At 37.5% G+C, this 25,970-nt stretch overlaps 3 protein-coding genes across 4 annotated transcripts; all 3 read left to right on the top strand.

Moving 5' to 3' along the window:
* The first annotated feature begins 3,847 nt into the window (after nucleotides 1–3,847).
* LOC147531522 (ubiquitin receptor RAD23b-like) lies at nucleotides 3,848–10,977 on the top strand. 2 transcript variants are annotated; one of them, XM_086646037.1, is made up of 15 exons: nucleotides 3,848–4,009; nucleotides 4,075–4,320; nucleotides 4,421–4,504; nucleotides 5,055–5,216; nucleotides 5,450–5,488; nucleotides 5,587–5,648; nucleotides 5,737–5,784; nucleotides 6,811–6,988; nucleotides 7,066–7,209; nucleotides 7,294–7,359; nucleotides 9,030–9,077; nucleotides 9,172–9,281; nucleotides 9,934–10,012; nucleotides 10,102–10,221; nucleotides 10,647–10,977. In XM_086646037.1, exons 3-14 carry the CDS (start codon nucleotides 4,439–4,441, stop codon nucleotides 10,216–10,218), a joined length of 1,119 nt encoding a protein of 372 aa, XP_086502163.1. In that variant the 5' UTR covers nucleotides 3,848–4,009; nucleotides 4,075–4,320; nucleotides 4,421–4,438; the 3' UTR covers nucleotides 10,219–10,221; nucleotides 10,647–10,977. The 2 variants fall into 2 exon arrangements, with proteins under 2 accessions (XP_086502163.1, XP_086502162.1); XM_086646036.1 differs by having other exon boundaries at nucleotides 3,848–4,504.
* Nucleotides 10,978–12,779: 1,802 nt separating this feature from the next.
* Nucleotides 12,780–15,468, top strand: LOC147531523 (uncharacterized). The gene is made up of 4 exons (XM_086649732.1): nucleotides 12,780–12,926; nucleotides 13,932–14,426; nucleotides 14,556–14,793; nucleotides 14,876–15,468. Exons 1-4 carry the CDS (start codon nucleotides 12,780–12,782, stop codon nucleotides 15,466–15,468), a joined length of 1,473 nt encoding a protein of 490 aa, XP_086505858.1.
* Nucleotides 15,469–23,383: 7,915 nt separating this feature from the next.
* Nucleotides 23,384–25,762, top strand: LOC147531524 (uncharacterized). The gene is made up of 5 exons (XM_086649607.1): nucleotides 23,384–23,549; nucleotides 23,836–24,548; nucleotides 24,779–24,938; nucleotides 25,023–25,378; nucleotides 25,460–25,762. Exons 1-5 carry the CDS (start codon nucleotides 23,406–23,408, stop codon nucleotides 25,647–25,649), a joined length of 1,563 nt encoding a protein of 520 aa, XP_086505733.1. The 5' UTR covers nucleotides 23,384–23,405; the 3' UTR covers nucleotides 25,650–25,762.
* Nucleotides 25,763–25,970: the final 208 nt, after the last annotated feature.

Here is a 25,970-nt window from a genome sequence, read left to right on the forward strand (position 1 = left end):
TAAGGGGAACCCTAGTTTTCACTGAGGGGACACCTAATCTGCTCTGTTAAGGGGAATCAGGATATTGCTTGGGGGAGATTGGCAGCACATACATATTCATATTTTCCAACTATCCTAGCCTCGCGCCATCATCGAAAAAGGGGGATTTCAATCTTAATTTTGTCTTACTTTATCTTCTTACTTTTATTATTTGTATCGCCATGTCTAGCTAGCTTTTGTAGTCGGATACTCGTGAAACATGTTTTGATGTGACACAAGAGTTTTATTGCTTTTAATGATAAAATCTTCCGGGTTTTTAGACCGTTCATGGACTGGAATCTGAGTTAAACCAAGAGTTCGTTTACCCATCCAAGTAAATGGGTGAAGTTAACTAACTTTTTATGCTTACAGATCATTAGTACTAGTCACTATCGACTTTGTGGATCGAAGTATCCCTCTCATTCGATTTTTGTTCAACTCTTCCCGAATCTCTCACCTTTAGTTTAGTTAGCCTTATTTGTTTATTTATTTGAAATCAATCCAAAATTATCTTTTCGTTTTTAGTCTGAGTTAGTGACTGACACTTAAACCGGTGGGTTAGACTCTTTCGGTATTCGTATTACCTTCCTATCTTCGTGGATCGATCCCGGTCTTACCGGGTTATTACTTGACGCCCGTATACTTGCGGGTGGAGACCTTTTAGGGTAACCTTTTAGGCCCATCAGGCATGGACCTTCTCCTCAAGTCGTCTGGATGGAAGATATAGAGGTCTCCTGTTCTCCCTCAGATTCGAGCGTCTTGGTGGGTATGGGTCCATGTTGCCCCGGTATTCTGGCCTCCGATCAGGTCTCTTGGATCGTCGATCGCTAGGCTCACCGTCGTAGGAGTATCCTTTGCTTCGGTGGGTCTTGTCTTCTTCCCACCTTATCTCCAACCAAGCTCTGGATAGTACGTCATCAAGGGTCGTACAGTTGAACTTGGTCAGCTCTTTGTACAACTCTCTGTCATGTAGGAGCCCCTTCCTAAAGGCATCCACGGCAGTCTCGATGTTGCAGTATGAGATAGACACTTTTTCCCTGTTGAATCTTCCCACGTACTCTCTAAGAGGCTCGCCTCTCCTTTGTTGTATTCGGTATAGGTCGCCAGATAATTTTTCTATCTTCTTGCTACTGGCGAACTGCTCAACAAAGGTATCGGTTAGTTGTGCGAAAGACGAAATACAGTTGTTAGGGAGATTGGTGTACCACTGCAGGGCTGGGCCAACGAGGCTTAAGCCGAAGCTCTTACACATGAAGGTCTCTAGGTATTGCAGCGGTAAACATAAGTTATTTGTAAGAAGCAATGTGGTCAGCCGGGTCGGATGTACCATCATACATCTTCATATTCGGGAGACTAAACTTCCTGGGCATTTCAACAAGAGCGATAGCATCTACAAATGGTGAGTCGGCATAACTTTGGGGCAGACTCTTTTTAAATGGAGCCGGAACCCCAGGTATACGTGTAAGTAAAGCCTCTAGGTCTGCTAGCCTTTTTGCCAAGCTCTGCTCTAGAGAATTGTCTCTAGGGGAGTACGGGTTTGTAGGGATGTAAGTCCCATTAGCCTGTAACATAGGTACAATATATAAAGGAGGAAGAGCAGCCGTGGTCTGCGTTGTTGGATGTTGGTTGTCATCCAAGTGTTGTTGAGTGACTGGTCGGCTTGAGGTACCGCATACTTCCGTCCTGGTTGACTGCTCTAGAGCTGTCGAGTGAAGGATTGGTTGGTTCACCATGTCCCCTGCTGCTTCAGTGGTCCTTTCGGCCCGTTCTTCGGGATTCAGCTCTGTTTGCCTAAGGGCAACTGGCCTTCTACATACAACTCTGTAATTTTTTCCTGGAATAATTTATTCGCGGCTCTGACCAAGATGTTCTCCTCTTCCAAAGCTCTGTATCGTTGCGTCTTCTCTTGCATTTGAGCTGTTAGCACTACAAGTTAGGATGCTACGTCGAGTGGAGTGTTAGTCATCTCTTGTGCCATTGGGGTAAGCTCAGTAATTAGTAGTCGGCGCCCTCCTTCTAGCGCCAAACTGTGAGGGTAAGAAATCGCGGGTCAAGAAGTCAGTTGGACCGGGTCGTTGACCGGATGTCGAACCTCCACCTGTTAATATTTTTTGCGGGCACCGCGACGTCTTTGGGCTCAACCTGTGACAAAAGAGACAACAACACACGTGACCGTGAGGTCTTAGGGGACACCGGGATGGTGCCGGCCTAAGGGGGCTCCGACGGTCAAGTCAGTAAGTTTGCAAGAGAAATAATGTATTCGTGGATATTAACCTTGAAACGTTACAGTTGGTTGGGTAGTGGTCGGAGCTTAGGCACGACTCGTAGAGTGGCCGGAGCTCTCTCTCTACGGATGACTGACTTGGTTGAAGAATGGTTATGACAATCTATGAGGTACGTCCTTAAATAAGGCAGCCCAGGGGTGGTTTGCCCTGTCCAGGGGTGGTTTGCCTTGTCCAGGGGTATGTGTCGTAAATAAATGAGAATCTTTAAGGTCTGACCTTGTAAATATTCACGTGGGTGAGGTAAGGAAAGCCTGACCTTCAAGAGAGATAAAATACTTGCCTACGTTGATCGTTAGGTAGGTCGCCCTTCCTTGGTTGTCAGGTCGACTTCGGTTGTCAGGTCGCCCAAGTAAGAGAATCGTAGGTCGACCTTACTTGGTTGTCAGGTCGCCCAGGAGAGAGAAACGTAGGTAGAACCTTGAGGACGCCTTATACTTGGAAGGGTCTTGCACCTGACAGGGGTCCTCCACTTAGAAGGGTCCTGCACCTGACAGGGTCTGGCACCCGTATATTAGATCGCAATTGGTTTTAGGTGAGAGGAAGGAAACTCGATGGTTACCCAGATGCTCGCTATGTATGGGAGAGAAATTGAATGTTAGTATTGAATCTGTACTCAATGTGTTTGCCCGGAATCAGATGATCTATACCATCTTCTTCTTGGTCCTTTTATAGAGTCTTGGATCGACTGCTACTCGGTGATGAGTTGTCGTTTTAATGGCGGTAACGCATGGGCTGTCACCATTAATACGGATATCGAAACCCATTAACAGGTATATTCGGGATCTTCAATAATCGTAACGTCTCCCAACGAATATGTGAAGAGGGGTCTGCTGGTGAACCTCTTCTTTCAGGGCTAGAAGTGGTTAAGTATTTCAGCATGGTAAGGAGGCGAGGACGGACCTCTTCCTCCAGGGCTGGAAGTGCTTCTTTACTTTGGCGTTGCTTCGGGGTGCCCGAAGATAAATGGTGACGTATAGGCCCATTAATCATGGATTTATAGGGGCGATCCTGGTGACGTATTTTGTCCCATACACACATGCTCGCCTAATTAGTCGGGTGAGACAGGCATCAGGTAACACCAAATGTGCCAAGCCAACAACCCTTGGTTGGAGTGGTAAGATGTTTAGTCTTCCACCTTAGAGGTCAAGGGTTCGAGGCACGCTTACAATTCAAAAAGAAAAAAACCAAATGTGCCAACCCTCAGGCGGAACTACTAGAGGTGCCTTTAGAGTTATTACAATTTACTCAAGCACTTCTAATGGTAACATTAGGCAAAAAGTCCCTTTTATGAACTTCAAAGACTTTTTTTCAGTTTTAAAGGGTCAATATGGGATTATTTGTGTGGGGACTTGTAGAGAATTTGTCACCAAATCTTTTATAAACTTAGTATAGCCTCATTTTCTCCTAAACAAATGATGTGGGACTAACCAAATGATGGAGAGACTTCCAACTCTCTCGAGACTTTTTAGTCCCACATCAAGAAGCCTTCGAGAAAAACGCTGGGAACTTGGGTTATAAGTAGTTAAACTAACTCTTACTTGCACAAGTCTCATGTGCACTTGGTCAATATGAATTGAACCTTTAAAGACAACAAGGGTACTATATATAGAAAGTAACTCAAATCTTGTAGGTAGATGCAGCGGGTGCTCGTCGGGTGCTACCATGCGGGATCGGGTGTGGCGGGAGCACGAAACCTTTTCACCCGAGCCCGCCTACTACATTCCTTCGGGGGGATCGGGTGTGGCGGGAGCACGAAACCTTTTCACCTGAGCCCGCCTACTACATTCCTTCGGGCGGGGCGGATTGCTCCACAGACGAGCCTCAGACGCCCATGGTCAACAACGGGCTCGGGTGCCCGTGGACAGATTCGGGACCACAGGCAGAATTCCCAGCCTTAGCCCCGTGCACTTTGGAGATGCTCTAGGTGGAAACGTGTTTCACGAAGCTGCAGCGCCTCTATACATGCTATCAAACATACCCTTAAATCTCGATTAGAAATTACAGATTCGCGATCCCGGTAACAACTCTCTCTCTCTAGGGTTTCCTTATACATTCTCAATACTTCCTTTCCTTCTTTTCTTTTCATTTTCGTATCTAGAGTTCCGTTAATCGTATAGCTTCTACTAATCGGCGACATGAAGCTGACCGTTAAGACCTTGAAAGGCAGTCATTTTGAAATCCGGGTTCAGCCCGGCGACACGGTAGTCCTCTCCCTCTCTCTTTCTCTCTCTCTCTCTAGATTTTAACCATTTGCAATTTCGTTTAGTTGTTGCCATTTTGTGCCCTAACAATGATTATGAACTGCAATTTTGATTGATTTTGTGTTTTTTCAATTTAAGTCGTTTGAAGGGCATAAACATCTAAAAATCATTAAACAACCCCTTTCTGACTGGTAAAAGTTGTGAATTAGATATGGGTATGAACTATTTAGGTCTTTTTAGAGTGAGACGAAATCTTGTCAAGAGCTGTTTGAAGATTGTGTTCTGAGAAACTCGAACCCAATTACCAAGTGCTCTATTGTTTCTATCTTCTTAGAAAAATGGACTTAATCTTGTTTTGACTAGAAGATTGTGCTTATTGTAGTTCTTCGTTATAATGCATAAGAACGGCAAAATAATGTGTTATTCATTGTTTCACATTCATCTTTTTGGTAACCTTATAATTTTCGTTTAGGTTATTTGGGTGTTCAATTGAGAACTTTGAGACTATATTCTTACTTGTTTCTTGGATTTTAACTTCCTTCTGTACTAGATTATGGCTGTCAAAAAGAACATCGAAGATATTCAAGGGAAGGACAATTACCCATGTGGTCAACAATTACTGATTCATAACGGAAAGGTCTTGAAAGACGAAAGTACACTAGAAGAGAACAAAGTCACTGAAGATGGTTTCCTTGTTGTGATGCTTAGCAAGGTCAGTCATCTTTTTTTTCGGTCATGTACTTTTGACGAGGATTTAGATATATCTCCAATGCCTAGTTCTAAACGCAAATGGGTTGTCATAATGAATTCTGTTCATTGTTTCCTCATTATGAATGAGGATTTTTCTTTTCATATGTCTAACAGAAAATAATTTGTCAAATTAACCTCTTATCTACTTAATCTTTTCCATTTTATTTCTTATTTGTTCTTGTGGTGTACTTGCAGAGTAAGGCATTGTCTTCAGGTGGAACGTCATCTGCTCAGGTATATCACAATTCAAAAACTTCGTTACTGGTTTGCTCGTCTTTCTTTCCCCCTAACCTCCTTATATTTATACTAATGACACAAATATGGTCTAATAGCCTGCTCCACCTGCATCAACTACTGTTCCAACTCCCGCACCCGTTGTTGCGTCGCCGGCCCCGTGAGTTGACAATATCCACCATCTACCTCAAAATTATATTTATATCTATCAATATTAATTATTTTATCTTGGTGGTTGTTGTTAATAGGGCTCCAACTAGCGCCGTATCTGGTACTTCTGACAGAACAACAGCCGAGTATGTTTTTTATAATGATTTCACTCAATTTACAAATCAATCATTTCTCGCAGAAAATTATTCATTGATTTGTTTTCAAATGTAGCCACCTTTCTGGATGTGGTTTCATTATAGAGCTACAGTTCTCTTTCCGTTCTGTCCGGTGATAATTTGTTACCTTGTGACGGAGTGAACTATAAGCTTTAAGACATAAGTATTTGATGTATAATGCTGTTGAGTTAGCTGTAAACCTAGATAATTCTATAGTTTTCACATCTATATAAATATTGCCACAATAGGGTAGTCAGTCATGCAGACATGTAAAAAAATCCATCTTAAAACAAATACTTATATCATCATCTAGGTCCAACTTTTGTCCTTTGATTTCATGATGTAAGAGTTGTATCCCTCTACTTTCTCTTGCTTAAAAAGAAAAGAAAGATAGTATTTTTTTTTTTAACTTTCAATAAATATTTATTGAAAAGGAAATTATATATACAAACGGTAAAGGAAACTGACAAAAGGACTAATACATGATATGTTATTTTCACGTTATCCACCACTCCCAATTGTATACAAATTCATAATACGTAATTCGTATTATTCTTTTATGATGTCTTAGACCAAAGATACATTATTACATTAGCCCTTCATTATCTTCAATCGCCACTGAGGTAGTGAAGTTTTCCTCCCTGAAGAAATATAATGTTAGATTACAACTAAAACTCGACCTCAGTACTCTGGACAACCTTTTGTGATAGAGCTGAACTCATTTATGACCTAGTTCTGCAATTTGGCGAGTGAAATCCTTCTCCCCGAGTTGATTTTGTGTCCACCTGCTTATATGAAATCAATGGCTAATTCTTTCAGGCCCTATAACGCTAACCCTTGATTTCGGCATGTGTAATTGTTTGAACCATAATGGAGAGCACATTTTGGTGTTTACATATTGAATCGTTGAATGAGTGAAACAGCAATTCGTTATCGATGTTGAAAATATTGACAATCTCTGCTTGAAAAAAAGTATATTGACAATCTTAGTTGCAGGTTGCCTACTGATGTCTATGGACAGGCTGCTTCCAACTTGGTTGCTGGGAATACTCTTGAGCAGACTATTCAACAACTAATGGACATGGGTGGTGGAAACTGGGACAAGGAAACTGTAACACGTGCACTACGTGCAGCCTACAACAATCCAGAGAGAGCTGTTGACTACTTATACTCTGTATGCCCCAACTATGCTGTATTCAGTACTATGCTTATATTAGGGTTCTATATCTGATCCTTTTACTGTATCTTCAGGGTATTCCTGCATCAGCAGAAATTGCTGTTCCAGCCCACGAATCTGGCCGTCCAAACCCCACTACTGAAACAGGTCTATCAGGGGCAGCACCTGTATCTGTTTCTGGAGGACCTAATAGTTCCCCTCTCAACATGTTTCCACAGGTTATTTAGTTCTTTAGTCTAGTGACATCTCATTTTTTGCTAATAATTGTGTTTCTACGATCTCTGATATTAAAATTCTTCTAGGAATCACCAAACTCTGCTGCTGCTGCTGGAGATGGATCACTTGAGTTCTTAAGAAACAATCAACAGGTTCTTTTCGCATTATAGCCATAAACTACATAAATCTGTAATTTTTATTTTTGACAACACATTCGAAGTTGAAAATTTTTGGCTGGAAAGGTCGAAATTTTTTGGTTTCTAGAGCCATGGAAACAAATCGCGCTGACCTGATCTTTTTCTTCGCAGTATTTTGACCGACATTAACAAAATCTCGAAGTAGTTTTTGAGAACTGAAAAATCGATGAAACAGATGAGATGAGGAGTTAAAAACCCTAGAAGATGAAAAGTAGAGAGTCTGCAAATAGGACTCTCTAACTTCCAAAATCTAACCATTATAAAACCTTCTCTGTCATCTCCTTCCTCGTGTTCCTTTTTCAACTTGTAACTGCTAAATGAAGAGAGTTAGAGTTGAGAGATATTTGTCAAAAAGAACAAACTCTCTTTAAATCAGACTCCCCCCACAGGCCCACACCCCCTCATTTATTTGAGACAGTTCCCAAGTCATTGTTTTACGACTTTGAGCACGCCTGGGTCCTTCGATTAGATCTCGACGAAAATTCGATTTTTGCGAATAACGTATTAAAAAGCTGCCTTTAAAAAAGCCAAATCTCAGTCTCTTATTCTCAAGAATCCTAGCTGGATAAGGAATAAAGATGGTGTGTGACCATTGACTTTGCGCAAGATGTTTCAGCTCAGATGCGAAAGTGGTAAACTTCTGGGTGTAGATAATAATTTTCTTAACAAATTTATCTTCATTAATCATTTACTACTGTATCGAAGTATATATCTTTCAAATATTATTTCAATAATAAATAATTCAAACAATAGAGAAATAATTTATATTTATAAACACCTTATATCGTAAAAGAATCTTACTATATCAGCTCTTAACATTCTGTAATTGCGCTAACAAACTACTACTAATTTTATTACTATCCTTCATAAATTGTTGTAACTTGATATAGTGAAGTGATGTCTTTTATCCATCTTTATTATTCAATAATCTTACCCCAAATAATCGTATCATTATCGTATTTCCGCCATTTGCTAAACATTTCTATAGATTTGTAGTTATTTCAGCACTGACAAAAATATTTCCATTTCCAAGCCGACCAAAATATAGATCGAAACCGACATTTACTACCTTGGTTTTGGTGTCTTGATTATAAATCATATTGGGTTTGTTATGCGATGTTTATTGAATGGGATCTGTTGAATTTTCAAACTTACTGCTAGATTAGCAGTAAAATAAATGTTTAGGGTGACACCTTAGTCAAGTCAAGCAAGGAAACGAGGTCATAAAATCGATGTTTAAAGATAAAACTTGTATATATACCAGACTAGTAAATTAAAGGTGGAGAATATATAATGATAGATGAAACATCCAGCGGGACCGTGATAAATACCAGGTTAGTGGCATACATTTTAAAACAGGAGTATGTCGTAGTGTTGATAAAGAACTAAAAGAAATGGGTGTTATATCCTTTTTTTTGTAAAGAATAGGCTTTATGTCTTGTTCTCTATTTTTAACTAACAACCTAAAGCAAGGCAGGAATGCTAATTAATGCCAGTGACACACTATAATAGTGAAAAAGGGGAGGAAGCTTACTTGTTAGTACCAATGGCATGTACGGACCATTGCTGTTCTTATTCTTGTGATGGTAGTTGACTTTGACTTGCATTCTTTTGGTGATATGCAGTTCCAGACATTGCGGTCGATGGTACAGGCAAATCCACAGATTCTGCAGGTTGGTTTGTTTTCTTGAAAATCGTAGTTAATATTCTTTACTACTATCTGCATTTGCGCAACAGAGTTGGATACTTAAATTGCTTTTGTTTCAGCCAATGCTTCAGGAGCTTAGCAAGCAAAACCCTCAACTTCTTCGGCTAATTCAGGAGCACCATGCCGAATTTCTTCAGTTAATAAATGAACCTGTGGAAGGTGCTGAAGGGTGAGTTTTCCAGTCCTGGGTAGAAATTACCTAGTTGATTGTGGCATTGTCTGTCCATCTCCAATACGTTCTCTGTCGTCCCTCGACAACACAGAAAATATCCAATATATTCAAATTTTAGTCTATTGCATCGACCATATCTTAAAAGCTCCATGACTTTTAGGTTTGGATGTTACTTAGTCGTTGGGTTCTAAAACAACTAATTAGTTGATGGATAAGTTTTGCATTTTAGACAACTATTTTCGAGCCTTAATTATTTGTACTTTCTCCAATAGTCTTCTTAAGAATTTTCTGATACCTATTCTTTCTGTTAAACTTAGCTTACTCGTCTGCTTAATGGGTTGCTAGATGGGAGATTGATGTACTCATGTACAGTTTGAGCTCAATCTTGTTCTTATCTTTACCCAAATTTCATGTTAGTTAAAGTTTGTTTGTTCAAACTACCTGTTTGAAGAACAATGATGGTTTTAACCTAAAAAATAGCGGAGACCTTTTTGATTGGATAAAGGAAAGAATAAATTATGAAAGTTATTTCTTTTCGTTCTCCAGGAAAGCTTAGCTTATATACATTTAACATAGTATCGAGCAATTCCTATCTCTCCAAAAGTTGTCTACTACTAATGCATATAATTTTTTTGTTGTAACCTTCTAGAGATTTATTTGAGCAAGCTGACCAAGACATGCCCCACGCTATTAGTGTCACACCAGCTGAGCAGGAGGCACTTGAACGGGTATTGTTTCTACTTCATGGTGTTGGAAATATTTTTCGTTCAATATAAGTATATATCATCACCTTACTAGTACTTTTTCATTTCAAAAGCTTGAAGCTATGGGATTTGAGAGATCTCTTGTCATTGAGGCATTTTTAGCTTGTGATCGTAATGAGGAGTTGGCTGCCAACTACTTATTGGAGAACACTGGCGATTTTGAAGATTGAATGGTAACTCCTATTTCCACCTTTTGGTTTTGTACTTCGTATTTATATAATTACGGTTGATTTGTTAAGCGATTTTGTTTTCTTTATTATGGGAGTCTCCCCCTGCTTTTAGTTCCGAAGCTTGCCCTACAAAGAAAAGTTGCTGAATTTGTAGTCGGATAATAATTTTACGATGTGCTTTATGGTTGACAATCTAGCCCCTTTATCCCCATCAAATTAGTATATCATTAATATACGAATTCTGAAGGGGTTAAAAGTTCTAAAATGATGTGAATATGTTAGAAACTGCTCTTGTTAAGAATGTACTGTGTCAGAAGCAAAGATGGAGAAATCATGATTTTTTTCAAGACCTCGAAGTTCTTCAAAATGTTGTCTGTATATCATGTTCCTATTATTGACTGTTGATTTTTTTTCTGTATTCTTATTAGGTACGACAACCACTTCCCATTGACATGACAAATTTGAAGAGGAGTTTTTTATCCCTTTGAAACGGCTCAACTACAGTCGAAAAATATTCATAACCCCTTTGCACATTATGACGAGTTGTGAAGTCTGATTTATATGTTAAGTAGATACTCCTCAGCTGGTTTAAATGGGTATACGTTTTTCCCGAGCAGTCTATCTGGAAAATAAGTAAAAGATTAATGAGGGCTGCTTTAGAACTGTTTGCCACTTGACAAATTTTCTTGTTGTGCTATGTCATACTTATTCGATCTTCTCGGATAAATTTATACAGTTGTGGGTGTTTTTGCTGTCAAAGGCTTCGTTATTATTCTTGGTGAATCATTGTAGTTCCCATTGTGTGCAGGCACAAGTAATATCTGTTTCATATATGATATTTTGGGAAATTGCTAACTGAACTTGATTTTTTCAAACATCCCTCATTTACGTGCTAAAAATCAAAATTGTTTTCAGTTTCTGGTTAGCCTGATTCTGCGAGCAGTACATGTTCATCATGGGTTGATAGTAATACTTATTAACTGCATTATTTCGTAAAATGTTTTTGGTAAGTTTCAGTGATTTCTAAACATCATAGATTCACAAGTCAGCTTTGAGAAAAATCCCTACCATCTTTTTCCCTATGCAAGTTTTACATGAACTCAGTTTGAGGATGATTGAACGAGGATACATGATTGACTTTAGGTTCTCGTGGCAGGATAGAGGGATCAATCATTAATCGATTGTGTTTGTCGATTAATTCAGGATACGTCCTGATATTTTCTTGATTATATGTTTAGTACGAACAGGAAAATAAATGGTTAATATCTGAACGTCTAGATACTTGTGAAAAAATGAGGATGCCCTATAACATGTAACTTCTTTGCACCAAAATGAAAGAAGAGCATTAGATACCACCGGCTGGTGAATCAGCTGGAAGGGACTTCAGTAGAGGATGGCAGGATGCTATGTGGAAGCTGATGGTTGGATATAAATGTCTGTTTGCGAAATTTGATAAAGATAAAGTTATGTCAGGGAAAAAGCCAGTGAATTTTTAATGCCTATTCTAAAGGGGTACGTAAGTTTTGTTAAAAAGTCGAATTACTAGTTTTTTTGTGTTGCACGGTATTACCGTTAATCGCTCAAGACAAATATGGATAGATCTGCATGAGAATTACAGGAACACTTGAGAAACGTGATGGAACTGAAACATTGACGCTCTGACATTCTTTTAGATTTTTTTGATTGTCATTGTAAGTTTCTAAGTCTTCCTTGGAGATTTGTCATGAGATTATGATTGTCTCCCTCTATATTAGGTACTGAGTGTTGTGAAACAACCCAGTCTAGCTTTTGTAAGATTGCTTTTGATTCTCTTTCTTCACTCGTCTTAGCTTTAAGATTTGTAATTTTCGCCGCAGTAAAATAACCACTACAATCACGAAGAATAAGCCTAATCCCAATGTCTCCGGTGAGTAGAGTAAAAGGATGCGTCCAAATTCATCTTGACGTAGGGTTCTTTCGGCGGTTCCGACTATTACCTGTGTCGTGTTAGGGTCAGACAATCTAGGGACTCCGGTCTTGCATCAGATTTGGAAGCCAATATATTTTGGATAGTCTCCTGTGGACAAACTTTCATATGTTGGTAGCAGTCGAGTTTTCCAGATTTGCCATAATAAAACATTGTATTTTGTGCTATGGAGGTTATTTGGGTGATTTCTACCATATTATCCAATCCTGTAGAGAGTCAATATCAGATGACATAATAGTGAAGAAAACCACATATTTTTAACCAACCTACAATGAAGTTGAACATGCTCAGTAATTTCTAACCTACCGCACTTGGTGTAGTTCATGTCACTGCAAATATATTTTCCTATCCTGTTTTTGACAGGGAGGGCCAGTGTGCAACATTTGAAGAAGAAAAGCTTTATACGACGATGATTTCGACACCTCATATGTGGTTCTATTCAATATCAGTATGAGTATCATTAGTGCCTACCATAACCATAGAATTAAACAGAGACGATACAGAAAATTTTGCATGATTTGGTGAGAAACCATAGCATTTTGCCCGTTTCCACCCGAATGAGGTCTATTGTCTGTATTGTATTAACAATGTTAGGATGGGGCAGCAGGAGAACGGTAGAGGGGATCCATTGATCATTCCAAATAAGAATGCTAAATCCGTTGTGGATTTCCCAGGAGATAAAGGAGTTGATGAAATCCATATTTCTTCTGGTATTCTTTCAAATCCAAGAATCCTGGCTTTGGTGGGGCTCGGGATATTACATCTTTTGAAGCATGTAGCTCTCACGAATTGAGCCTAAGCATTAGAAGGTTCAGTCGCGAGTCTCCACGCCAACTTTCCTAAGAAGGCTAGGTTATCCCGGTGAGGATTATGGACGCCTAATCCTCCACTTTTCTCTGGTTTGCAAATGATTTTTAGGCCTTAGTATATAGCCCATTAACTTTTTCCCACTAGAAAGATTTTTGGTCTTTTCTATGTGTTTACAAATTCCTTTAGAGATTGTGAAACATTGCATTTGTTATCAGGAAATGGTCACCAATTTTGAGGTGATAATGATCGTGTGGCCAGCATGAAAATGTGACTTGTTCTTCCAACTAAAAGTCTTAGAATCAATCTCATTTAGGAGGTGAGTGAAGGTTCTTGACTTATAAGTACCAATAAGAAGTTGAGCCCCCAGTAATAGTCAAAAGGCGCAACATGACGAACTTTCGGAGCCTTTACGATCGTTCTCTTGAATTTTGAGGGAGAATTTATGGAGAAGAAGTTATTAGATTTGATATAGTTGATCATCTGCAGAAGAGCCAGAAAAGATATTTTGAAGATCTTTAAGATTGTGAACCTCTTCAAAACTGTTCCTGTTGAGAAGTGATTCAAAATCATATTTAGTTGTTAAGGTCAATTAAGTAATTCAGCTGTGAGTTGAAGAAGTCTTATTCTGTTTTAGTCTAGTCCTATTCTTTTGGTTAAGTACGTAGTTAGTGGATAAGTGGTAGTGTCTTGTGAGTAGTTGAGAGTGGGTGAGTGATTGAGAAGAAAGTGGAGTCTGTAAGCCTATAAAGGCAGTAGTTTTCAATGAAATGAAGTATTCAGATTTACAACAGTGTGGTAATCAGAGCAGGTTCTTTCAGTTGGGTTTGAAATCGTAAGTGTGAGAAAAATAAAACTAAGACAGAGAGTATTAAGCTATGGCATTTGCACAATCTGGATTTGGGTCCTCATCATCTCCACTTATTCCTATTTTCTCTAGGAAGAAGTATCAGTTGCGAAATATATCAAAATGAAAACCTTATTCAAGTCACAAGATTTATGGGATTTGGTTGAGTATGGGTTTCTTGATGTGGAAGATCCAGATCAAGAAGAAGATGAGAGATTGCGAGAAAATAAAAAGGACGCTAAAGCATTGTTTTTCATTCAACAGGCAGTGAATGACACGATCTTTTCTCTCATTGCCTCAGCAAACTCTTCGAAAGAGGCATGGGAGACATTAAAAAAGGAATTTCAAGGCAGTTCAAAGGTGATTATTGTGAAATTGCAAACTCTTCGAAGAGAGTTTGAGACGTTGCTAATGAAAAATAATGAATGGGTGCAAGAGTATCTTTCAAGAGTAACTGGAATTGTATGTCAGATGAAAGCATATGGAGAAGAAGTAAGTGACAAAATCATTGTCGAAAAAGTCTTAAGGAGTTTATCATCTAGGTTTGATTATGTGGTCGCAACAATCGAGGAATCAAAAGACTTATCTGTATTTTCTTTGATGAACTAACGGGCTCACTGCAAGCTCATGAATCAAGAATCAATAAGTCATTGGAGAAAAATGAAGATCAAGATTTTCAAGCGAAAGAAAACTTAACACAACAAGAGCAACCAGTAGAACAAGGAACACAAAGAAGTGGTAGAGAAGGCTTTAGAGGCAGAGGCCGAGGAGGTAGAGGTAAAGGTCGAACAGGTTGGAACAGGGAAGTGCAATGTTTCAAATGTTTACAATTTGGCCATTACGCTGCCAATTGTTGGCATAACAATCAATAAGCTCAGTATGCAGAGCAAGAAGAGGAAGAAGGCATGCTTTTTATGGCTTATTTTTCTTCAACTGAAGAAGAATCAAGTGTGTGGTTTGTGGATAGTGGATGCTCACATCATATGACTGGGAACAAGTCATCTTTTAAAGAGTTAGGTAAGACTAACAAAAAACAGATTTAGCTTGTGACAACAAACAAATACAAGTAGAAGGTAAAGGTAATGTTGTTGTTCACACTAGTCAAGGTAAAACAAAACTAATTCAAAATGTCTTGTTTGCTCCTAGTTTGGCTCATAACTTGTTAACTGTTGGTCAAATGATGGATAGTGGATTCTCTGTATTATTTGATGATGGAATGTTTGTCATTACTTGCAAAAAATATGGTCATGTTTTAGCCAATATTCACATGACAACAAATATGATGTTTCCTCTTAAAACTTCTGATATTAATCATGCTTTAATTGTTAGACAAACACATAAGGATGAATATAAGTTGTGGCATTTGCGATATGGGCAGTTAAACATGTCTGGGTTAAAGTTGTTGTGTCAAAATTTGATGGTTGTTGGTCTGCCAAAATTAGATACAGTTGACAATGTATATGAAGGTTGCATATATGGAAAACAACATAGACGTTCTTTTGTGCTAGGAAAGTCTTGGAGAACCTCTAGCTGTCTTGAACTCATTCATGCAGACTTGTGTGGACCTATGCATACAGAGTCCCTTAGTGGAAGTCGATATTACTATTTACTGATGATTACAGCCGCATGAGTTGGGTATATTTTTTGAAGTTCAAATCAGAAACATTTGAAAGTTTCAAAAAATGTAAGGCTTTGGTTGAAAATCAGAGTGGTAGCAAAATAAAGGTTATTCGTACAGATAGAGGGGGAGATTTCTATCTCAAGAATTTAATGTATTCTGTGAGACTCATGGTATTCAGAGGGAATTGACAACACTCTACACTTCATAACAGAACGAGACTGTGGAGAGGAAGAACCGAACAACAGTAGAGATGGCAAGAAGCATGTTGAAGAGTCAAAATCTTCCAAATCAATTTTTGGCTGAAGCGGTTAGTACTGCTGTCTACTTGCTGAATATTTCTCCTACTAGAGCAATTATGAATCAGACACCATTTCAGGCGTGGAAAGGTAGAAAACCATCGGCGAGTCATCTGAGAATTTTTGGTTCTATAGCTTATGCACTAGTGAATGCTCACTTACGTCATAAGATTGATCGAAAATCTGAAAAATGCATTTTTGTTTGTTATTGCTCGCAATTGAAAGCTTTTCGTTTGTATAATCCCACAACTTGCAAGCTCATTATTAGGAGAGATGTGCAGTTTGACGAAACCTCGTGTTGGTAATGGAAAAGTGACAATAGGTCAGCTGAATTCTTAGAAGAAGAAACTCAAAATGAAGCAGTGAATCAACCATCAATTGCTGCAACAGAGCACTCAAATAACAATAATACCAACGACAGTAGTAGCCCAATAGTACCCGACTCAGAGGATTCGGATGAGACTCCTCCACGAACGTTCAGGTCACTTGCAGAAATCTATGAAACTGGTACTTTTGCTGTATTTGGTGCAGATCCAACTTGCTTTCAGGAGGCAGTAGAGAAAAAGGAACGGAGAGATGCAATGAAAGAGGAGTTGGCAGCTATATAGAAGAATGAAACATGGAACATGGTGGATTTATCAAAAGGCAGGAACATTATTGGCTTGAAATGGGTATTCAAAACAAAGTATGATGCCAATGGTAATGTGCAAAAATATAAAGCCAGATTAGTAGTGAAAGGATACTCACAACAAGAAGGAATTGACTTTGAAGGAACTTTTTCACCGATTGTTCGTTTTGAAACAGTGAGAACTATATTGGCATTGGCTGCACAACTAAAATGGGAGGTGTTGATGTCAAAAATTGGCCTTCCGTTAGATCAGCATGAAAAAGGGAGTTGATGACATCCTCCGTTATGTATGATTCCTCCGTTATGTTGGGGGTTGTTCAGCTTAGTGTTCCTGCTTTCAGCTATGCTTCCTGCTATGTTTCCTACTCTACTTCCTGCTGTGCTTCCTGCTCTGCTTCTCTTTATTCTAGTTCCTCACTCCTAATCCTTACTCCTGCTCCTTGCTCCAGCTGCTTACTCTTACTCCTGTTCGTCTGTTCCCGAGGGGAAAAACCTGCAAAGGGTTCGAAACCGCTCCGACGCTCAAACCAGTCAGGGTATTCTTTGCAGTAAAAGAAAGAATATTGATTGATCCTTATGGGGGCGAGTTATGAGAACTCTGAGTTTCTTGTGATCTTTTTTGGGGTAAAGAGGCTGTGTCCTGTGAAGGACGATATGGGGGGCTTTTATATGCGATGTTAGGCCGACCGTGATTAGTGGCGGTGGTGAGGCGGTTGCCGTCAAACCGAAGAGAAAGTTTCATCTCTTGAGTATATAGGGTTTCTCTCAGAGTCTATCCCGGATCTTTGATGAGTGGAAGTTCCTAAGTTCAAGGATTCTCCGTAGATATCTTGTCGGTGTGATAGACTCTAGAGGAGAAGTTTCCTCATTTAGATACGTGGAGTCCAAACTTGCTTAAACACTTCGAGATGTATAGCCGACTGAGATCTTTCTAGAAGTTTCGGGATTAAGTCGGTAGGTTGCTTGGCGCTGCTGCCTCCCCAGTTCTGGACGTAAGACACTGGCCGAACCTGTGCGGACCCCCCTCACTCCTTTGAAGACCCCAGGGTTGATCCGTCCATGCCAAGGGCGTTTTGTAGGGTTGGTTTCTTCTGGCCGACCTCCCAGTTAAGGGAATATTTGGTGGACCATCAGGGTCTCAGTTGTCCTGCTACCTTAAGCCGGGCTGACCCAGTAGACTTCAGGTCTGATCTTGACTCTTTAGACGTGTGTCAACGTCTGGACATTTTGTGCATCATCGGGAGGTTTATCAGTTCGATGTAAAGTTAGCATTTCTCAATGGCGACTTGGAAGAAGAAGTGTACATAGACCATCCAGATAGTTTCATAGTAAAAGGAGCAAAAAACAAAGTCTATAAGCTAAACAAAGCACTTTATGCGCTCAAACAAGCTCCACGAGCATGGTACAGTAAAATCGACTCATATATAAGAGAAAGTTGGTATAAGAGAAGTAAGAATGAACCTACTTTATATGTGAAGAAACATCAATCTGATTTCTTGGTCGTTTGCCTATATGTTGATGATATGATATATATGGGTTCCTTTAATTCTCCTATAAGTGAGTTTAGATCTTGCATGATGCATAAGTTTGAAATGACAGACTTAGGCCTACTTCACTATTTTCTTGTAATTGAAGTGAAACAGAAAAAAATTGCATTTTCATTTCACAACCGAATTGATAGTTGCATCGTGTTTCTTAGGCTTGACCATGTTCCCATCTTTTCTCTGTTTGATCTGCGTCATGGCGTGTCGTGAAAGCATTAACCAGGGTTGAGAAGAGCTTTCTTAAAACCGAATTGATCTCCTCCTTAGCTTTATAGGGTTTTTCCGAGAGGCTTCGTGTGTTTTCGTCGTCGCGAAGCTTCTCTGGCTTAAGGCGCTCGACCTCGGCCATTAGCTCCTCCAAGTTAGAGCACCCGACTTCGTTGTCAGCATCCTCTTGTGAAGACATCTCTGAAGCAAAGTTTGCACAAAGTACTAAAAAGTAATTCTGTGAAGAACTGAGTAGAGATTCGGGTTATCAAATTGATGATTTTGCTAGAGTAAGCCCTCCTTCTAGCACGAATTGCTGATGTCAATAAACATCAATCTAGTTATCATCTTGGAATAAGAGACTTGATGCAGGATCACGTGTGAATGGATAATTCTGGTTCTTTCATTCCCGTTCCTACTCCTGGAAACATTAAGTGGAAAACCTGCAAAGAGTTCGGAAACCTCTCTGGCGCTCAAGACAATCAGATTGCCCTTTGCAGTTAAAGACTAAGTATTGAATGACCTTAGATTCAATGTAGTGAACTTACCTTCTTCGAGGTGATTTGGTACCGTTTAATAGGCTGCTTTGGACAGACTGTGATAGATCTTGTCATCTCTTGAATATGGGCTTAGGTGGCAGACCTTTTGGGGCTTAGCGGTCATGTTGCCTTGGTATTTTCTTTACTTATTGACGATAGTCAATTGGTGATCAATATCTACTTGAACTACCAAAAAAGTAGGAAAAAAAATTCATCAACATACTTCGGTGTTGTGATTCTCCTCAGTGCTACAACGTAAACAAATAATATTATCAAATCTCTCGTTTCTTGTGTTCCCTTAACAAACACAACATTTTTAAATCTCTTTCTGATTTGTTTTATTTATTTCGAAAAATAAATTTCAACAGTTCATTTTATAGACTTTGAGTCAAGTTATTAAAAAATGTATGTATTATCAATCAACTCTTGAAATACAGAGGAAGAGATACTGGAATTAATTATGTCATGAGACATAAATAGTGTGTGTTTTTTTAATCCAAACTGTTGAGAGAGCCACAAAACTTTAAATCACTTTGGCCACCAAAACCTCAGGACCTGCCCTGAAGAGATAGAATTGCTTAGTGAGAGATATTAGTAAGAACATATGCTTAGTGAGAGATATTAGTAAGAACATAAGAGCTATGATAGGTTAAAACTTGGTTGCCCAAATTGTTGATAGTGTTGACAGAAACCAGGTTCAATTCCCGTAAGAGGTAGAATCATTTGTTATTAGATTTGAGTTGTTAAAGGTAATGTCATGTAATGACTGACCTAGATCTTAGTCCATTTCCTATAAAAATCCATAATATAATTTCAAACTTTTGTTTCCACATCTTAATTTTATTTGGGTTATTTCCCAAGTGGCTCCTAGTTTATGACCAACTTTCGGCGTAACCCCCAGTTTATAAAAAATACCCAGATGACCCCCTTTTGTCGTTATCGTCACATGATCGTTAAAGTCATATTTTCTATTTCAAACTTACACTTCCATGTAAGAGCATGTCTTTTCAAAACATCTTCCCAACGCACAATTAATGATTCATCCTTTTAATACTAAAACCAAATTTAGAGAGAAAATAAATTATTTACCCATTTTTTATATAATCATCTTCTCTCTCACTTTCTGATGGTTTTCATTAAATCTCAAAATCATCTCCTTCTTCATCACCACATAAACCTTAATACAATCATCATGAATGAAGAACCAGATGAACTTTTATACTAAAACTATCTTCTTCTTCGTCAACATGATTAATTATTCATCCTCTTAATACTAAAAACCACAGTTAATCATCCATCCAATTAATATCTTCTTAATTTCTTGATTTATTTTCTCCAAATCTCTCTCTATTTCTCTCTCTAAAACTATAAAAAAAAGAAAATCAAATTTTGATATTGTTTTTCTATTTTGGTATAGAAATTATTAAATGTAAATTTTTTATGAACATCAAAAGACTCATCTCATATGTGCAAGAGAAATGAATAGTTAACCAACAAAGTAGATGGTTTCAGACACATCGCATAAATGTTTGAAAGTTTTCTACAAGAAATCCAAGTACATTAATTCAAAGAGGAAAATGTTGATGATGATGGTGAATGTTGATGATGAGGAAAAAGATTCAGCCACGTATCACACAAATGTTGTTGATGATGATTTTGGGATTCAGTTGCTAAATTTTGTTTGTTGTTGATGACAAATGGTGATGATGAATTTCTGATGATGAATATATGGGGTCCATTTTTTATGATGACGATGATGACTTTCTATGATTTAATCCCCAATGTTGATGATGAACATCTGGGTTCATCTCTGTCAATATTTTGTAGATCTATACCAAAATTGAAAAAATTATCAAAATCTATTTTATTTTATTTTTTGTAATTTTAGAGAGAGAATGCGAGAGATTTGGAGAAAAGAAATCAAGAAATTAACAAGATATTAAATGACTTTTTAGACAGAGAAAATCGTGTGAAAGAGATGATGGGAGAGAGAGAATTTTTAGAGAGTTAACTATGTGGTAATAAATAAAGGGCATTTTTGAAAAAGTTTAAAAGAAATTAACGGTCAGGGACGGTAACGGCAAAAAAAAAAACAATCTAAATATTTTCGATAAATTAAAGAACTACGCGAGATGCTGGTCATAAACTAGGGGTCATTTGAGAAATAACCCATTTTATTTTACCAAAGTGTGATAATGAAAAGTATAATTTGCCCGTACAAAGCTTCCAAGGGCCACTGCCCTCACAAAATTTGGCTGTTGAGAAATGTGAATTATGACTTATTAAGAGAAATTAGTTGTGAAACAGAATACGTGAAACTGTACACGACACGACAAAATTCTTGACCCACCCTTTCTTTTTAACACTAAACGACAAAAATCATCTGGTTAAGCTTTCTTTTATCGATTTGGATTGTGCCACGTGGCGACAACAAAGTAGTAAAGAAGCTTCTGTTTACAGCAAATCTGAACTGCCACAGAACACGCACTCCCACCGGATCCATCCCCTCTGTCTCTCTCTCTCTAAAATATATCACGAGTTTTTTTCTCTTCAGAACTTCTGCAAATGAACTTCTCTCGAGCCCTAAAAGAACCCCCAAGATAAACGGAGGTGACGCTCAAACAAGCGAAATTACACTTGGGATAATAACTATTTAGGTCAAAAAAAAATGAAAAATAGTTGAAAAGGTTTGAAACATTTGGAAATAATTAAAAAGGTCAAAAAAATCCCGCAGCAATCCCGAAACGTGGATTCTCCTTTCCACCCTCAACAAATTAAAAAATGACGCCCCGTATCCCCCTATATAAAGATTTCTCGGAAATAAAAAAATCAAAACTCTTATTTTCCCTCGCGAAATTGCAGAGACGCTGACTTCACGACGCTTCATCTTCTTCGACTTCTAGGGTTTCAAATCCATTCGATTTCACTAAAATATACTTGATCAATACTAAAGTAAGTATAAATTCACTAAATCTTCCATTTCTCAAGATTTTTTTCACTAAAAATATACTTCATCTTCTTCGACTTCTGGATTTTTTCGAAATTTTTGGGTTTGTAAATCAGTCAAAATTTACAGAAGCATTTAGTTTGTTAAACATATTTTTTTGTTGTTCGTGGTTGTTTAATGGATTCTCATAACATGATTTTCTCTCTTACTTGTTATGGTGTTAAATCGAATATGCAAACTCTAGTTTCAGTTATAGATCTGCAACTAGGGTTTACATACCAAACGTTATTTGATATTGGTTTTGGTATGTAGAGTGTGCAAACTCTAGTTGCACTGATAGATCTGCAACTGGGGTTTACATACCAAATGTTATTTGATATTAGTTTTGGTATGTAGGGTGTGCAAACCCTAGTTGCACTGATAGATCTGCAACTGGGGCTCACATACCAAATGTTATTTGATATTGGTTTTGGTATGTAGGGTGTGCAAACCCTAGTTGCACTGATAGATCTGCAACTGGGGCTTACATACCAAATGTTATTTGATATTGGTTTTGGTATGTAGGGTGTGCAAACTCTAGTTGCACTGGTAGATCTGCAACTGGGGCTTACATACCCAATGCTATTTGATATTGGTTTTGGTATGTAGGGTGTGCAAACTCTAGTTGCACTGGTAGATCTGCAACTGGGGCTTACATACCCAATGTTATTTGATATTGGTTTTGGTATGTAGGGTGTGCAAACCCTAGTTGCACTGATAGATCTGCAACTGGGGTTTACATACCCAATGTTATTTGATATTGGTTTGGTAGGTAGGGTATGCAAACTCTAGTTGCACTGGTAGATCTGCAACTGGGTATGCAAACACTATTTGCATTAGCTCATATGGAAATTCTACTTGTGCAAAATAGTATTTTCATTAATAGTTTCTCTTTATGTGTGCAGAAATGGCTAAAAAGGGTGAAGAAAAAAAGCAAATAGTCACCTTTAAAAAGGGTGAAGAAAAAAAGGGTGAAGAAAAAAAGGTGTTGAAGAAAAACTATGATACAACATGTTATAGAAGCACTATGAAAAATGGTGCAGTTTTCATGCAAAAAATATATGAGAAATTAAGTTTAAACCAAGTAAAAGCTTTAACAGAATCACCTTTCGGGGCATTATTCAAAGCTTTTTACAATGATGAAATAGAGAAAACAAATTACGAAAGACCAATCTCTATCATATATGAATTGGTCAGTAGATATTCAGTAGAGCGGGGAAAATTTGTTTTTGGAGATGTTGAAATGGAATTTAAAATAGATGATGTGGCTATCCTATTGGGTTTGCCAAAGGAAGGTGTTGCTGTTTCTCCCTTTGAAGGGATAAAAGAAGAAGAATTTGTTAGAACTTATTTTGGAGAAAAAGCTCATAAGGTTTCTACATCATTTATAGAAACTGTTGTTGAAAAGTTCATTGCAGAAAAAAATGAGCATACAGATGATCTTGTTAAATTGATGATAATGCATTTAGCTTCATCATTCCTTTTCGCGACACAAGCTGGAACAACAATTCAAATGTCGTTCACAAATTTAATCAGGTCAATTGAAACCATCAAATCTATTTCATGGCCTACTGTGATTCACAAATACATGATGAAATCAATTGAAGAAAATGTTGATAAACCATCAAAAGCATCAGGATGTCTTCTTCTACTTCCTGTAAGATCAATTATTTGTGTGATTTATTAACTTTGTGTAATTTGATTACTTAGTCTGAACTGTATAACAACTATTCTACTTTTAACTTTATGCAGTTTTGGTTTTGTGAGCATACGAACCTCTATAGAAGAATCCAGCAAAAGAAGGACAAATGTCCTCGAATTCTGAGATGGAGTCTGGATCACATGAAGCTTGATTTTCTTCAAACATTAGAAGAAATATCAGAGAACCAGGTATGTTATAATGTTATCCTAAATCTTTATTTGCATACTGTAATCATTTTATTTATGCAACCATATGTTTGCAAAACATGGCTTATGCAACCATATGTTTGCAAACATGGCTTATGCAACCATGTGATTGCAAACATGGCTTATGCAACCATGTATTTGCAAACATGTCTTATGCAAACAATTGTTTGTATAACACAGTGGTGCAAACAACATACTGTTAGTTGCATATGATGTTTTCATATGTTTAAAGCTTTCTGAAATTTGCAAACATACTGTTCAATTTCAGGTTTCAGATAATTTTATGTTTCCACTCTCTGAAAGTGAAGAAGAGATGATTGCTGGTGGAATATTAACTATTTCAAATGCTGATGATTTGTATTCAAAGCATCTTGAAGAAAAAGTAAAGAAACTTGAAGCTGATTGTGAAGAAAAGGATAGAGCTTTAAAGTTTAAAGATGAAGAAATGGATAAGTTGAAAGAAGAACTGTACTGCATAAGAGAATCAAATTTGATTCTTATCAAAGAAAATGAGCAATTGAAAGCTGCAAAACAAACAAAGTGCAGTGAAGAAGTTGATGAGAACATGTCAAAGATGAAGTCAGCTACAAAGTCAAAAAGTACTGAAAAAAAAGTAGCTTCAAAGTCAAAAAGTACCATCAACATGAAGGGTTTGAATGATGGAGATCAAGTAAGTTCAGAAAAACAAAATCAGGAGGTTGGTACAAAGACTAACCTAAAAAGGAAAGAAAAGGATGAAACTTCGGACTTTGATACATCTGAGAAGAAAGAATCCAAGTCAAAGAAGTTAAAAGTAAAATGCAACATAACAAGGGGTTCTGCAATTGAGAAGGTAGAACTAACTGAAGATACTTCGAAAACTCTAACTGTTGCAAGAGATAATGATGCATTTGCTAAGTGGGAAACTTCGGAAATTTGGAACCTTATCAACAAAGAAGAAATGAATATAGTTAAAGAATTTTATGCATTGGCAAACAAAAGGTAATGACAAATTTACTTCAAAATTTATTTTTAATTCTGTGAGTTGCAACACATTTATTTTATGCAAACATTGATTTGCAACATATGCCATGCAAACAGTTGTTGCATACACTGCCATGCAAACAGTTAGTTGCATACAATGGTCTGCAAACAATGAGTTACAATAAGTAAAATGCAAACAGTGGGTTGCAATCTATTTTTGAACTAATTACATTGTATATGTTTTGTAGTTCAATTGCATGGAACAGGAATACAAACATAATCATCCTTGGAGAATACATTGAAGCACTGCTTATGAATCAATTTGTTGACAGTCAAATAATAGATTGGTATATATTACATAAACTGAAATTCAACAAATTCACAACTGTTTTCAGTTCAACTATATGGGTAAGTTATTTAAATCATTACTAATTTGTATTTGTTTTAGTTTAGTTTTCATTACTAATTAGATGAACCGCATTATATTTGTAGACATTGATGAAATTTAATGCTTCCAAAGGCACAATTGAAGAGTTGGTAATCAAGAAGTTGAAAGAAGGTTATAGAAAGAGTAGTCCTTGGTTTTTATTTCCATTCAACACAAGTTCTGCAGATGGAAGTAATGAAGGGTTCCATTGGCACCTTGTTGCTTTCGACAGAATGCATCAAAAATGGTTTCATTATGATTCTATGAAGAACACACCAAAGACAACTGCACGATGTACAAAGGATGCAAAGTTATTCGTTAATGCTTTGGTGGACAAAATCAATGAACAAGAATTGACAGATAAACCCCTCAAAAAAAATGTAAAGATCACAAAAGTAAAATGCCCAAAACAGCAAAATTCGTAAGTATAAACTTATTGATTTTTATTTCATTATGTTTGCCATAAAAATTATGAATGCTAATTAATTTATCATGTATGTAGGGTTGATTGTGGAATGTATGTGCTTCTATATGTCGAAAGATTCAAAAGAAGTGAATTCCCAGAGTCTAATGTAGAATGGCCTGAAGATATGGATAAGCTGGCATCCAGAAAGAGAGCTGAAATTGCAGTTTCAATCTTGAGTGATTCTGCAAACAAACCTTGGGTTTCAGGAGCAATTAGTGAAGATTAGAACAGTTATGGGTTTCAATCTTGAGTGATTCTGCATGGTTATGGGTTCCAATGATGCTAACTTTGTTTGTTCAAAAATATTATTTTCTTAATTGGGTTAACTGAATATTGATATGGTATTTTCTTAATTTTGTTTAAAAGATGATGGGAGTGTTTGAACATCAGGTTTAATATAATTAGGTAATATGTTTGTTTAAATCTCAATGCAAATGAATGTTTTTCAAAAGCTAATGTTACACTCAGGTCAATCCCAGATTAGCATAGCATGAAGTTAAGTTATTCATCTATGAATAATGAATGTTTTTCAAAAAATCGGGGGCTT

The sequence above is a fragment of the Eschscholzia californica genome, unplaced genomic scaffold, assembly GCF_041429995.1.
Source record: "Eschscholzia californica isolate CP2 unplaced genomic scaffold, dmEscCali1.0.p SCAF_6, whole genome shotgun sequence".
Lineage (NCBI taxonomy): Eukaryota > Viridiplantae > Streptophyta > Magnoliopsida > Ranunculales > Papaveraceae > Eschscholzia > Eschscholzia californica.

Coding starts and splice junctions, on each gene's coding strand:
- LOC147531522 (XM_086646036.1), top strand. CDS start 4,439: ATGAAGCTGACCGTTAAGACCTTGAAAGGCAGTCATTTTGAAATCCGG. Junction 5,785..6,810: donor TCTGACAGAACAACAGCCGA/GTATGTTTTTTA, acceptor TCTTAGTTGCAG/GTTGCCTACTGATGTCTATG. Junction 6,989..7,065: donor CTGTTGACTACTTATACTCT/GTATGCCCCAAC, acceptor CTGTATCTTCAG/GGTATTCCTGCATCAGCAGA.
- LOC147531523 (XM_086649732.1), top strand. CDS start 12,780: ATGGGGCAGCAGGAGAACGGTAGAGGGGATCCATTGATCATTCCAAAT. Junction 12,927..13,931: donor ATCCAAGAATCCTGGCTTTG/GTGGGGCTCGGG, acceptor TATTTTCTCTAG/GAAGAAGTATCAGTTGCGAA. Junction 14,427..14,555: donor AGGAATCAAAAGACTTATCT/GTATTTTCTTTG, acceptor AGCAACCAGTAG/AACAAGGAACACAAAGAAGT.
- LOC147531524 (XM_086649607.1), top strand. CDS start 23,406: ATGCAGTTTTGGTTTTGTGAGCATACGAACCTCTATAGAAGAATCCAG. Junction 24,549..24,778: donor TATGCATTGGCAAACAAAAG/GTAATGACAAAT, acceptor TATGTTTTGTAG/TTCAATTGCATGGAACAGGA. Junction 25,379..25,459: donor TGCCCAAAACAGCAAAATTC/GTAAGTATAAAC, acceptor TCATGTATGTAG/GGTTGATTGTGGAATGTATG.